Source organism: Tursiops truncatus, chromosome X, assembly GCF_011762595.2.
Source record: "Tursiops truncatus isolate mTurTru1 chromosome X, mTurTru1.mat.Y, whole genome shotgun sequence".
Lineage (NCBI taxonomy): Eukaryota > Metazoa > Chordata > Mammalia > Artiodactyla > Delphinidae > Tursiops > Tursiops truncatus.
The window spans coordinates 113,584,406-113,596,477 of record NC_047055.1 but is presented as its reverse complement, the minus strand read 5'-3'; the positions used below and the strand labels follow the sequence as shown (position 1 = coordinate 113,596,477).

Below are 12,072 nucleotides of genomic sequence, written 5' to 3'. Positions count from 1 at the left end.
AATTTCAAAAACAAGCAAAGAGTAGATGCCAGAAGCCACTGCCTTATAAGCCTGACATGACCTCTGGAAAAATTCTGTTCCAAACAGATGGAGTCAAAGCATTTAGAGGAAAATGTGATGATCACTAGGCATCACTATGGGTTCCCTAGAACATTGTCTGCAGTAGAGAATGGCAAACTTTGCTGCACATTAAAATCACCTGGGGAGCTTTTAACGCCCCTGATGCCCAAACCCCACTCAATACCAATTACCTCAGAATCTCTGGGGATGGGACCCAGGCATCACTATGTTTTAAATCCCCAGAGACTAATTTGGTGAGGTGCCGTCTGAGCATTGGGAGTTTTAAAAGCTCCCCAGGTGATGCTAATATGCAACAGAGTTTGACAGCCAGTTTGTCTATATGACTTTAGACAAGGGGCTTGGTTTTCTTGCACTTTGTGTAAATTCTGGGTAATTCTAAAAGTCTACCACCTTTAAACGTCTATAATTCTGTTATTAAAAGTAATGGCAAACTGATTTCCTTCCTTCCTTCCTTTCTTCCTCCCTCCTTCCTTCCTTCTTCTCTTCCTCCTCCTCCTCTTTTTCTTCTGCTGCTGCTGGCTAGCCTGGAATGTCAAGGTGTCAAATTATATATCTTAATTTCATTAAAATAGTTAGCGAAATTTACCAGGACGTCTCATAGATAAGGAAGTGGATGCTTACGATGGGTAAATTTACCACCTAACTGAAGGAGTAGGAGAGTGTGAATGTAATGTGTCTGTAGTAACCCTAGAGATTGGTCTGGAGTGGAATGCCACAAGGGTTTTCTGCCCTTGGAGCTGACCCTGTTAACATTTTTTTACGCCTGATGTAGATAAGAGAGATATGTAAGAAATGCCTCTCAAATTTGGAAATAACCCAAAGTTTAGGAGGGTTAATTAATTCAATACATAATAGAATCAAGCCTAGCTCTGATCAGAATATCTGTTTATTAAGGTTATTGTCGTTTTAAAAATATTTCCATAATTCAGATATTTTGCTCATTTTGTTTTGCCCCTTTCTTTCATTGAGTCGCAATCTTGCAGCGTTTAGTGTAGTACTAACGGAAAAATAGGCATGCCTGGCAGAGTCCCAAGTCAGTTGTTCTTTGACTTTGTTACTATCAAGAAATGCAAATAGATTAGCACAGGCTGGTTTGGAGTATCACGAAATAAAGGAAACATCACCCTAAAAAGGCATGAGGTGGGATTACTACAGAAAGGAATTTTGTTGAAAACTCCCATGGAGTGATTGTGGAAGATCCAATGTAACAGTCTCAGCTGAGCCATCGGAAGGCCTGGTGAGTGCAAGGGCAGACTTTGGAGGGGCCTCAGAAATGCCTGGAGAGCTTGTTTGAAAAGGGAACTTCCTGGATTCTGATGCTTTAGTTTCTGGGGAGGCCTTGAAGCCTCCTTTTTTTTTTTTTTTTTTTTTTTAAATAAGTGCCCTGACTGATTCTGAGAAATAGTGTCAAAGAACTCATTTTGATTTGAATTTTGGCATAGTTGTATAAATATGTTGTTGTTGTCTCATAGCCATTCTCCAATTTGTGTTTTTAAAAGCCCAGATAGATTTAACTATTTTGAGCTTAAAAGCAAAACAGTTAAATTATGTCAGATCCTTTCATATCCCATTCCCTATATTTCAATTAGAAAATTGTATGATCTTACATTTCCATTTTTCTTTTCATTTTAATGCTTTATTTTATAGAGTATTGATCTGACCTAGACACGGGGAAAATGTAATTTATGTGTTGCAGAAAAGCAATGTACAGCTGCTCTGTTGCTGCTTCTGTGTTTTGGAAAATAAACCAGGATTAGACTATGTCTGATCACTTTCCATATCATATGATGAACAGCAGTTCAGAAGAAGCGTAAAATGAATCCTGCTGAGCAGCCCTTAGACACCTTGTTAACGGCCGCTTTCCTCCCTCCCTTGTGTGTCCTCCTCATCAGGATCTGTGACCGAAGTGGATCAGTCAGGAGGGGCTCCTCGCAGAGTAAAGGGAAGCACTTTTCACCCTGTTTTAGAGTGAGAAGTTGATTCATGATTTACAAGACATGGGCTGTGGCACGTCATCTTCAATGAAAGACAAGAAATCTGAGAAAGGTGAGTGCTAGGAGTGCGCCTGTCTTCCTGGATCAAAAGGGGAGAGTGAGCTGGGTTCACCCTCTGCCCCTTTCTCATTTACGCACACAGTTCTCAAGCTGCCCAGAGTGATTTTGCACGAGGCATCATCACTTGAACTGAAGGTTAAATTGGGATAACGTTGGAAACTACCTTTAGGAAGATGTAGCTTTGAATATATGATGTGCCATAAAGTATTATCTGAGAGATATTTTATGTTTGATTTGATTTCAGTTGAAAATGTACCAATATAAAATCTCAATTTAAAACTCAGTGGCAGGGAACAAGAAAGCCTCTCTGTAAATTTATATCTGTTTATTCAGTACGTTTATAAATAGCTCTGTCCATACCTATGTGACATTTGGTAGCATCATTGAATTTTTATTAGATTTTATAACTCGATCAGATTTTTTATAGCTATTCAATACAGAACTTCATGAGATTTGCTTCATGTTTTTAGAATATTCTACGTAGAATTTGAGAAATGCTAGATTATCTGCTTCCTGAAAAGTGTGTTGTTTCTGAATAGATGATGTGCCCCCCACTACCCCCATGTAATTAGAAGCTTCAGAGAATCTATTTGAAACTCACTTGAGTGTTTAACGGACATAGTCTCCACATGCAAATTAAACCAGAAACAAACAAGCTGCGGTGCTTGTGTGAATAACTTGCTCTTAAACTCCATTCCTTTGTTATCTAGGTTATAGATAATTTTCCCAATTTCTGTTCCACATCTTGGTTTTAGCAGTTTACTCAGGCTTAAGATGCGGAGTTTAGGATACAGAGTATTCTATTCTAATTAGTGTGGAATGTTTTCCTTTGGGAATCACATGTTGGTCTCCCTCCCAGCTGACTTGTGCCAGTGAGTTAGCAAGTTAATCTCTGACAGTGGGGCAACAGGAGATGCACTAACTCTTTCAGATCTGTAAGCATGTCATGAAATAAATCTTTCAAAAGCTCCAACTGAACTAATTCCATGGTAGTAATTTATTATGAGAGTAAAGAGAGTTATTCTCTTTTTATATCTAAGATTACCCAGAGTTTTAAAAATTTAGCCAAATTTCTTAGGTTAAAAAAAACGTAGGGCTTCCCTGGTGGCGCAGTGGTTGAGAGTCCGCCTGCCGATGCAGGGGACACGGGTTCGTGCCCCGGTCCGGGAAGATCCCACATGACGTGGAGCAGCTGGGCCCGTGAGCCGTGGCAGTTGAGCCTGCGCGTCCAGAGCCTGTGCTCCGCAACAGGAGAGGCCACAACAGTGAGAGGCCCACATACCGCAAAAACAAAACAAAACAAAACATAAAAACGTAAACGTAAATTCTCTCTTTTTGAAATACTTTTCAGCTTTTAAAATGTTGCATGCAAATGGGAACATTAACTTCAATTTTTGGATTGCTGTTTCTTTTAAATAATTTATTGAGGTGAAATTCATGTAACACAAAATTAACCATCTTTTTAAAAATAAATTTATTTATTTTTGGCTGTGCTGGGTCTTCGTAGCTGCGCGGTCTTTCTTTAGTTGTGGCGTGCGGGAGCTACTCTTCGTTGTGGTGCACTGTCTTCTTATTGCAGTGGCTTCTCTTGTTGCAGAGCATGTGCTCTAGGCACACGAGCTTCAGTAGTTGTGGCACGTGGGCTCAGTAGTTGTGGCTCACGGGCTCTAGAGCGTAGGCTCAGTAGTTGTGGCGCATGGGCTTAGTTGCTCCAAGGCATGTGGGATCTTCCTGGACCAGGGCTTGAACCCTTGTGTCCTGCATTGGCAAACAGATCCTTAACCACTGTGCCACCAGGGAAGCCCAAAATTAACCATCTTGAAAGGAACAGTTAAGTGCCATTTACACAAAGTTGTGTAACCACCACTTCTATCTCGTTCTTGAACATTTCCATCACTCCAAAGTAAAGTTCCTTATTTATTAAGCAGTTTCTCCCTATTTCCTCTTCCCCCAGCACCTGGCAACCACCCATCTGTATTCTTTTTCTATGCATTTACCTGTTCTGGACATGTCATGTAAATAGAATCATACTCGATGTGACCCTTTTGTCTGGCTTCTTTTACTTAGCATAATGTTTTTGAGGTTCATCCGTGTTGTAGCATGTATCAGTACTTCATTCATTTTTAAGGCTGGATAATATTTCATCGTATGAATATATCTCATTTTTTAGTCCATTCATTTGATGGACATCTGGGTTTTTTCCACCTTTTTGGCTATTGTGAATAGTGTTGCTATGCACATGAGTGTACGTGTACTTATTTGAGGCCCTGTTTTCAATTCTTTGGGGTATATACCTAGTAGTAGGAATTTCAGGGTCATATGGTAGTTTTGTGGTTAACTTTTTGAGGAAATGCCAAACTGTTTTCCTGGATCACTTTTTAATAATAGCAGCTTTATTATTCACATACTACACAATTCACCAGTTTAAAGTGTAAACTTCAGTGAATTTTTGGTATATTCATAGAGCCGTACAATCATCACCACAGTCAGTTTTAGAACATTTTCATCCCCCGCCCCCCAAACCATTAGCAGTTACTCTCCTACCCTATACCTCCACAGCCCTAGGTAATCACAAATCTCCTTTTGTCTCTATATGTTTGGGCTGTTCTGGACATTTCATATAAATGTAATCAGACAATATGGAGTCTTTCGTGTCTGACTTCTTTTATTCAGTGTTGTATTTCAAAGTTCATCCATGTTGTATCATGAATCAGAACTTCATTCCTTTTTAATGCTGAATAATATTCCATTGTATGAATATGTTACATTGTATTCATCCAATCATCAGTTGATGGGCATTTGGATTGTTTCTATTTTTTCGCTATAGTGAGCAATGCTACTATGAACATTCACGTAAAAGTTATTATATAAAACATGTTTTCAGTTCTCTTGGCTATAGACTTATGAGTAGAATTGCTGGGTCATATGGTAGCTCAATGTTTAACATTTTGAGGAACTTCTAAACTGTTTTCCCAAGTCGCTGCACCATTTTATATTCCCACCAGGAAAGTATGAGGGTTCTTATTTCTCCACATCCTCAGCAACACTTGTTATTGTCTGTCCTTTTGATTATACCCATCCTAGTGGGTATGGAGTGGTATCTCATTAGGGTTTTTATTTGAATGTCCCTAATGACTAATGATGTTGAGGATCTTTTCATGTGTTCATTAGACATTTGTAGATCTTCTTTGGGGAAATACCATTCAGATCATTTGATGTGGTTTTTTTGGCTGTGTTGGGTCTTCATTGCTGTGCACGGGCTTTCTCTAGTTGTGGCGAGCAGGGGCTACTCTTTGTTGTGGTGTGGGGGCTTCTCATTGTGGTGGCTTCTCTTGTGGCGGAGCATGGGCTCTAGGCGTGCGGGCTTCAGTAGTTGCAGCACATGGGCTCAGTAGTTGTGGCTTGCGGGCTCTAGAGTGCAGGCTCAGTACTTGTGGCACACGGGCTTAGTTGCTCCGCGGCATGTGGGATCTTCCCGGACCAGGGCTCGAACCCATGTCCCCTGCATTGGCAGGCAGATTCTTAACCACTGCACCACCAGGGAAGTCCCATTTGCTAATTTTTTAATTGAGTTATTTATTTTTATATTTTTTTGTAAGAGTTTTTAAAATATTCTAGTTACAAGCTCCTTATCAAATGTATGATTTGCAAATATTTTCTCCCATTCAGTGGGTTGTCTTCTCATTTTCTTTTTTTCTTTCTTTTTTTTTTTTTTTGTGGTACGCGGGCCTCTCACTGTTGTGGCCTCTCCCGTTGCGGAGCACAGGCTCCGGACGCGCAGGCCCAGCGGCCATGGCTCGTGGGCCCAGCTGCTCCGCGGCACGTGGGATCTTCCCGGACCGGGGCACGAACCCGTGTCCCCTGCATCGGCAGGCAGACTCCCAACCACCATGCCACCAGGGAAGCCTTCTTCTCATTTTCTTGATGATGTTCTTTGAAGCACAAAGGTTTTAATTTTGATGAAGTCCAATTTATTTTTTCTTTGGTTGCTTGTGCTTTTGGGCCAAAGTCAAGATTATTTGTGCTTATGTTTTCTTCTAAGAATTTTGTATTTTTAGGTCTTACATTTAGTTCTTGATCAATTTTGAGTTAATTTTCATATATGGTATGAGGTAGGGATACAAATTTATCCTTTGCATGTGAATATCTAGTTGTCCCAGCACCATTTGTTGAAAAGACTATTCTTTCCCCATTGAATGATCTTGGCGCTCTTGTCAAAAATCAATTGACCAGGGCTTCCCTGCTGGCGCAGTGGTTAAGAATCTGCCTGCCAATGCAGGGGACACGGGTTCAATCCCTGGTCCGGGAAGATCCCACATGCTGCGGAGCAACAAAGCCCGTGTGCCACAACTACCGAGCCTGCGCTCTAGAGCCCGCGAGCCATAATTACTGAAGCCCACGTGCCTAGAGCCTGTGCTGTGCATCAGGAAAAGCCACTGCAATGAGAAGCCTGTGCACCACAACGAAGAGTAGCCCCCGCTTGCCACAACTAGAGAAAGCCTGCACACAGCAGCAGAGACCCAACCCAGCCAAAAATAAATAAATAAATAAATTTATTTATTTTTTAAAAATCAATTGACCATAAATGTCAGGGTTTATTTCTGGACTCTGAGTTCTGTTCCATTGATCTATATGTCCATCCTTATGCCAGTACCACACTGTCTTGCTTACTGTAGATTTTGTAGAAAGTTTTGAAATTGGAGGTGTGAATCCTTCAACTTTGTTTCTCTTTTTCAAGATTGTTTTGGCTTTCTGGGTCCCTTGCATTTCTATATGAATTTTAGGATCAGTTTCTCAAAAGAAACCAGCTGGAATGTTGATGTGGATTACGTTGAATCGGTAGATCAGTTTGGGAAGTATTGTCATCTTAACAGTTAAATCATCTGATTCATGAACACAGGATAGCTCTCCATTTATTGAGGTCTTTAATTTCTTTCAGCAATGTTTTGTAGTGTTCAGAGTTTAAGTTTTACTCTTCTTTTGTTAAATCTAGCCCAAGTGTTTTATTCTTTTTGATGCTATTATAAATGGAATTGTCATTTTAATTTCATTTTGGGGTTGTTCATTGCAAGTGTACAGAAAAACAATTGATTTTTGTATATTGATTCATCTTGTATCCTGAGACTTTGCTAAACTCATTTATTAGCTCTAATTGATTTTTAGTGGATCCCTTAGGATTTTCTATTTATAAATCATGTCATCTGCAAATAGAGGAAGTTTTGCTTCCTCCTTTCTATTCTGTGCCTTTGATTTCACTTTATTGCCTGACTATCCTGGCTACAGTCTCAGTCACTGTTAAATAGAAAAGCAAGAGTAGGCTTCCTTGTCTTGTTCTTAATCTTAGGGGGAAGGCATTCAGTCTTTCACCTTTAAGTGTGATATTAGCTGTGACTTTTTTGTGGATGCTCTTTATCAGGTTGAGGAAGTTCATTCCTAATACTAGTTTATTGATTTTTTTTTTTAAATTAAAAAGTGGTATTTAATTTTGTCAAATGCCTTGTCTGCATGTATTGAGATGATCATGTAGTTTTTGTTCTTTATTCTATGATGTACTGTACATTAATTGAATTTCAGATATTGAACCAACTCTGTATTCCTGGCATAAATCCCACTTGATCATGGTATATAATCCTTTTTTTTTTTCTGTTTGCAGTTGCCACCTGGTTCTATTGAAGAGGTCTTGCATGCATTACCTTTATAAACTCTATTTTTTTCTCTATAGTTGATGTATAATATTATATAAGTTTCAGGTAAATAATATAGTGATTCACAATTTTTAAAGGTTATACTCCATTTATAGTTATTATAAAATATGGGCTATATTCCCCATGTTATACAATACATCCTTGTAGCTTTTTTTTTTTTTCTGCGTTACACGGGCCTCTCACCGCTGTGGCCTCTCCCGCCGCGGAGCACAAGCTCCGGACGCGCAGGCTCAGCGGCCATGGCCCACGGGCCCAGCCGCTCCACGGCAAGCGGTATCCTCCCGGACCGGGGCACGAACCCATGTCCCCTGCATCAACAGGCAGACTCCCAACCACTGTGCCACCAGGGAAGCCCCTTGTAGCTTATTTTATACATAATAATTTGTACCTCTTAATCCCCTAAACTCTATTTTTTAAAAAATATTTATTTGGTTGCACGGGGTCTTAGTTGTGGCAGGTGGGCTCCTTAGTTGTGGCAGGCAGCCTCCTTAGTTGCGGCTTGCTGGCTCCTTAGTTGCGGCACATGGGCTCCTTAGTTGCAGCTCACTGGCTCCTTAGTTGTGGCATTCAAACTCTTAGTTGTGGCATGCATGTAGGATCTAGTTCCCTGACCAGGGATCGAACCCGGGCCCCCTGCATCGGGAGCATGGAGTCTTATCCATTGCACCACCAGGGAAGTCCCTAAACTCTATTTTTTTAAACAAGCACTGTTTTACTTATTCCTGAATATAATACACCTATATTGATGATGCATGAAAATACTGAGAAAGCACAAATGCTCTGAACGATAAATGTGGTTTTATATAACATGAAGTAATATGTATGATGGTTTCATTCATTCATTCTGCCAGAAATACTGAGAACATAGCAGGCACTGGAGTCTCTTTTCCATGCTGAGAATTTACAGGGGAATATGAAGGACGAAATCTCTCCCATTTTAAACATGAATCCAGATAAAAGCATTGAGGGGTCTTCCTGGTTACGTGGAGACTTTTCTTGTAATTTTGGGTGTCTTGATATCTTCTGCCAGCGTTCAGTAGGTATTCTTTGAGAATTGTTCCACAGGAAGATGGATTTTTGATGTGTTTGTGGGAGGAAGTGAGCTCCATATCCTTCTATTCTGCCATCTGATTCCTCTCCTACATTAGACTTTTGAATGTTGTGAGGGACAGACTTTATCTTAGATGATTCCCAGTTTAGGTTAACAGATAGATGATCAGAAATGGAAACTGATTTCAGAAAATAGCATATCCTTGACACTTTTGTATTCTGATCATATATGTTATGTATAGAGCTCTTATTATAGAGTGTAGCTTCTTTCATCCTTGACACAACATTGTTACCATCATCTTAGGAGAACACCACAGGAAAACTTCGTATCGTTTCATGAGTTGATCTTGTGGCCAAGGTTATCTGATGTTTCTGTGAGCTTTTTTTCCCTTTAATTCCTCAGTGGTCATAGTGAGGTGTGATTGACATTTATCCCTGTGCTGGGTGATCAAATAGTCATGCACCTTTGAACGTCTTCGAGTGAGCAAGTGGCCAAAGGTGCACATTGAGGCATCATGGCGGATGGACACCAGCCTCCTCCCAGTGCTGGCAGGTGGTCTGAGCTTTGTGGCCGGTGGGAAGCGGTTTATGAGAAAACATGCTTAGGCAAGGCTACAGGAAGGGTGCGAGCTTCTGTGCCCTCTCCAAGCCACCATGAGTTCACCAACCTGGAAGCTCTCTATGTAATCCTTTTTATATGTTACTGGATTCAGTTTGGTAGTATTTTGTTTCAGATTTTTACATCTGTATTCAAAAGAGATGTTGGTCTCTATTTTTCTTTTCCTGTGATGTCTTTGTCTAGATTTGATATCAGGGTAGTAGTAGCCTTAAAAAATGAGTTGGAAAGTATTCCATCTCTTCCATACTTTAGAAAAGTTTGTGAAGAATTGGGATTAATTCTTTAAATGTTTGGTAGAATTTGTCAGTGAAGGCATCTGGGCATGGGCCTTTCTTTGTGGGTAGTTTTTTGATTACTTATTCTACTCTTTACTTGTTATAGGTCTATTCAGATTTTCTATTCTTCAGTCATTTTCAGTAGTTTGTGTCCTTTTAAGAATGGGTTCATTTCATCTAAATTATTTATTAGCACATACTTGTTCAGAGTATTCCCTTATTCTTCCATTATCTCTTGTTGAATATATCAATCAATGTTTATTATAATTTCATAATAATAAATCTGCTGAAAACTGATATACTGTGTTTACTTACATTTACCATAAAAAGTTTTTCTCATTCAGAATATTGTAAGATATAGAAAAGCAGTTGGAAATAATTAATAATTACTCATCAGTCTACTACCCAGTTTTTTTTGGTATAGTATATATGTATTTTTTTAGTGTATATTTTTGATCACCCTAAATGATAATTTTTTTATAGCCTCGCTTTTGGCACTAAGACATTGTTATGTAAACACTTCTCAAGTTGTTATAAATGTTTTGTAAACATCATTTTAGCCATTACTAAATGTTTCATTAGTGGATAGGCCATAATATAGTTAATTATTCCTCTAATATTGGACTTTTTTTTTACTAATATAGACAACACATTGAAGAATTTCTTCATGTAAATATTTTTCCTTATTTTGGATTATTCCCATATTCAAGTGATTAGACATGAAATTTCTGTGTCAAGGGCTGTGAATGTTTTGAAAGGTCTTGATAGAAAATAATAGTTATTATTTCCTTATTACTAACTGTATTCCAGAGAGTGTGCTACATATATTTTACTTAATCCTTACAATAAACCTGAGTAAAGTGTTATTGCTTTTTGTACTGATGAAGAAGCTTGTGCTCAGTAAGGTAAGCACTTGTCAAGGTTATATAACTAACAATTGCCGGAGTTGGGATTTGAACCCAAAGTGTTCTGACTACAGTGTTTTTTGCCGTCAATCATTACATGCTTTTATCGTGCCTTCCAAAGTTGCTGTTCTTGGAAACTCGCTTTAATTAAATGTACTTATGTAAAGTACCTTTTATTTGCATAGTGCTTTTATAGCTGGACAAGTCCTTTCACATACATTTGATCTTCACAACCTGTGAAGGGTTGTTCTCAAATTGCAGAAAAGGAAACTGAGGCTTTGAAAGGCAAAGTGATTTGCTTAAGAACACATGGCTAGTAAGTGGCAGAGCCAGGCCTAGAGCTTACTTCTGACTAGTGTGAAGGGTTTTTCCCTACGTTGGTCATTCAGCCCCAGCACAGTTCTCTGCCTCTGGAGTATCATGGCATTTTTGAGAAAGAGTAGCCTGCATATAAAATTGAGACTATCCCTTTCTTATGGGCTATCCCCCTTCCATGTAGAGAAGTAGCATTGTTGTTGTATTATTATTGTTGTTATTTTTTGATTCTTTTGTGATATGCAATAGGGAAGAGAGTAATAACAGCTATCATTTATTGAGTGCCTACTACATTTATTATTTCTATTTCTTGCCAAAACTCTTGGAGGAAGCTTTAATTAATTTCTTTTTCCACGTGAAGAAATCGAGACTTAGAGAGCTGCCCAAAGTCATGTACTAGTTGATGGCTGAACCTGAATTGGAACCAGCTTTGACAGTTTCCAGAGTTCATGCTCCTTTTGATATGCTGCCCTGACTTGTAAAATTGGAATTTATCCAACACCCAGAAATTAAACATTGCAGTTTCCTTCTTCTGAACTTCACTTTACACTTAAAATTTTATACTGATGGGTTTTGAATTAATAATCTGTTGCCTTTTTTTTCTTGTAGACCACGTTGAGAACACTATATTTTCTTTTATTTTTTCCCTTGAGACCACTTAGAAATGCATTTATTCATTTTCTCTCAGTGCTGCAAAGGCTACCTAGCATTTTTGGTTTTGAAGTTTGATTCTTTAAGCTATGACAAATGGAAATTTTCTCTAATGGACATTGTTCTTCTAAAAAATATTTGTTCTGTATTTTTGCTTAAAAATTTAAAAATACTAAGCAGCAATCTGTTAAAAAATAAAATTCAACATAGCAAATTTGAAGATCTAATTGACTTTATTGAATGATTCATGAATCAGGCAGCATTCCATCTAAAAAATAGAAAGGAGCTCCAAAAAGCTGCAGAAAAGGAGAGGTTTTTAAAGGCAGAAAGGGAGTGGGACAAGGAAGTCAAAAATGAAAAGAATGGAATATTTCAGGCAAGTTCATCTTCCTTTGGGGGAAGACAGGGGTCTATCAG

The 12,072-nt window shown here is 38.9% G+C and overlaps 1 protein-coding gene across 5 annotated transcripts in view; it reads left to right on the top strand.

The window, feature by feature from the left end:
* The window catches only part of PPEF1 (protein phosphatase with EF-hand domain 1), a 148,767-nt gene that overhangs the window by 29,461 nt on the left and 107,234 nt on the right, over nt 1-12,072 (top strand). For all 5 annotated transcript variants that reach the window (XM_073798778.1, XM_019927731.3, XM_073798776.1 and 2 more), the window contains one exon: nt 1,974-2,127. In XM_073798778.1, coding sequence (XP_073654879.1) covers nt 2,079-2,127 — 49 coding nt within the window. In that variant the 5' untranslated portion in view covers nt 1,974-2,078. The remainder of the gene's footprint in view (nt 1-1,973; nt 2,128-12,072) is intronic.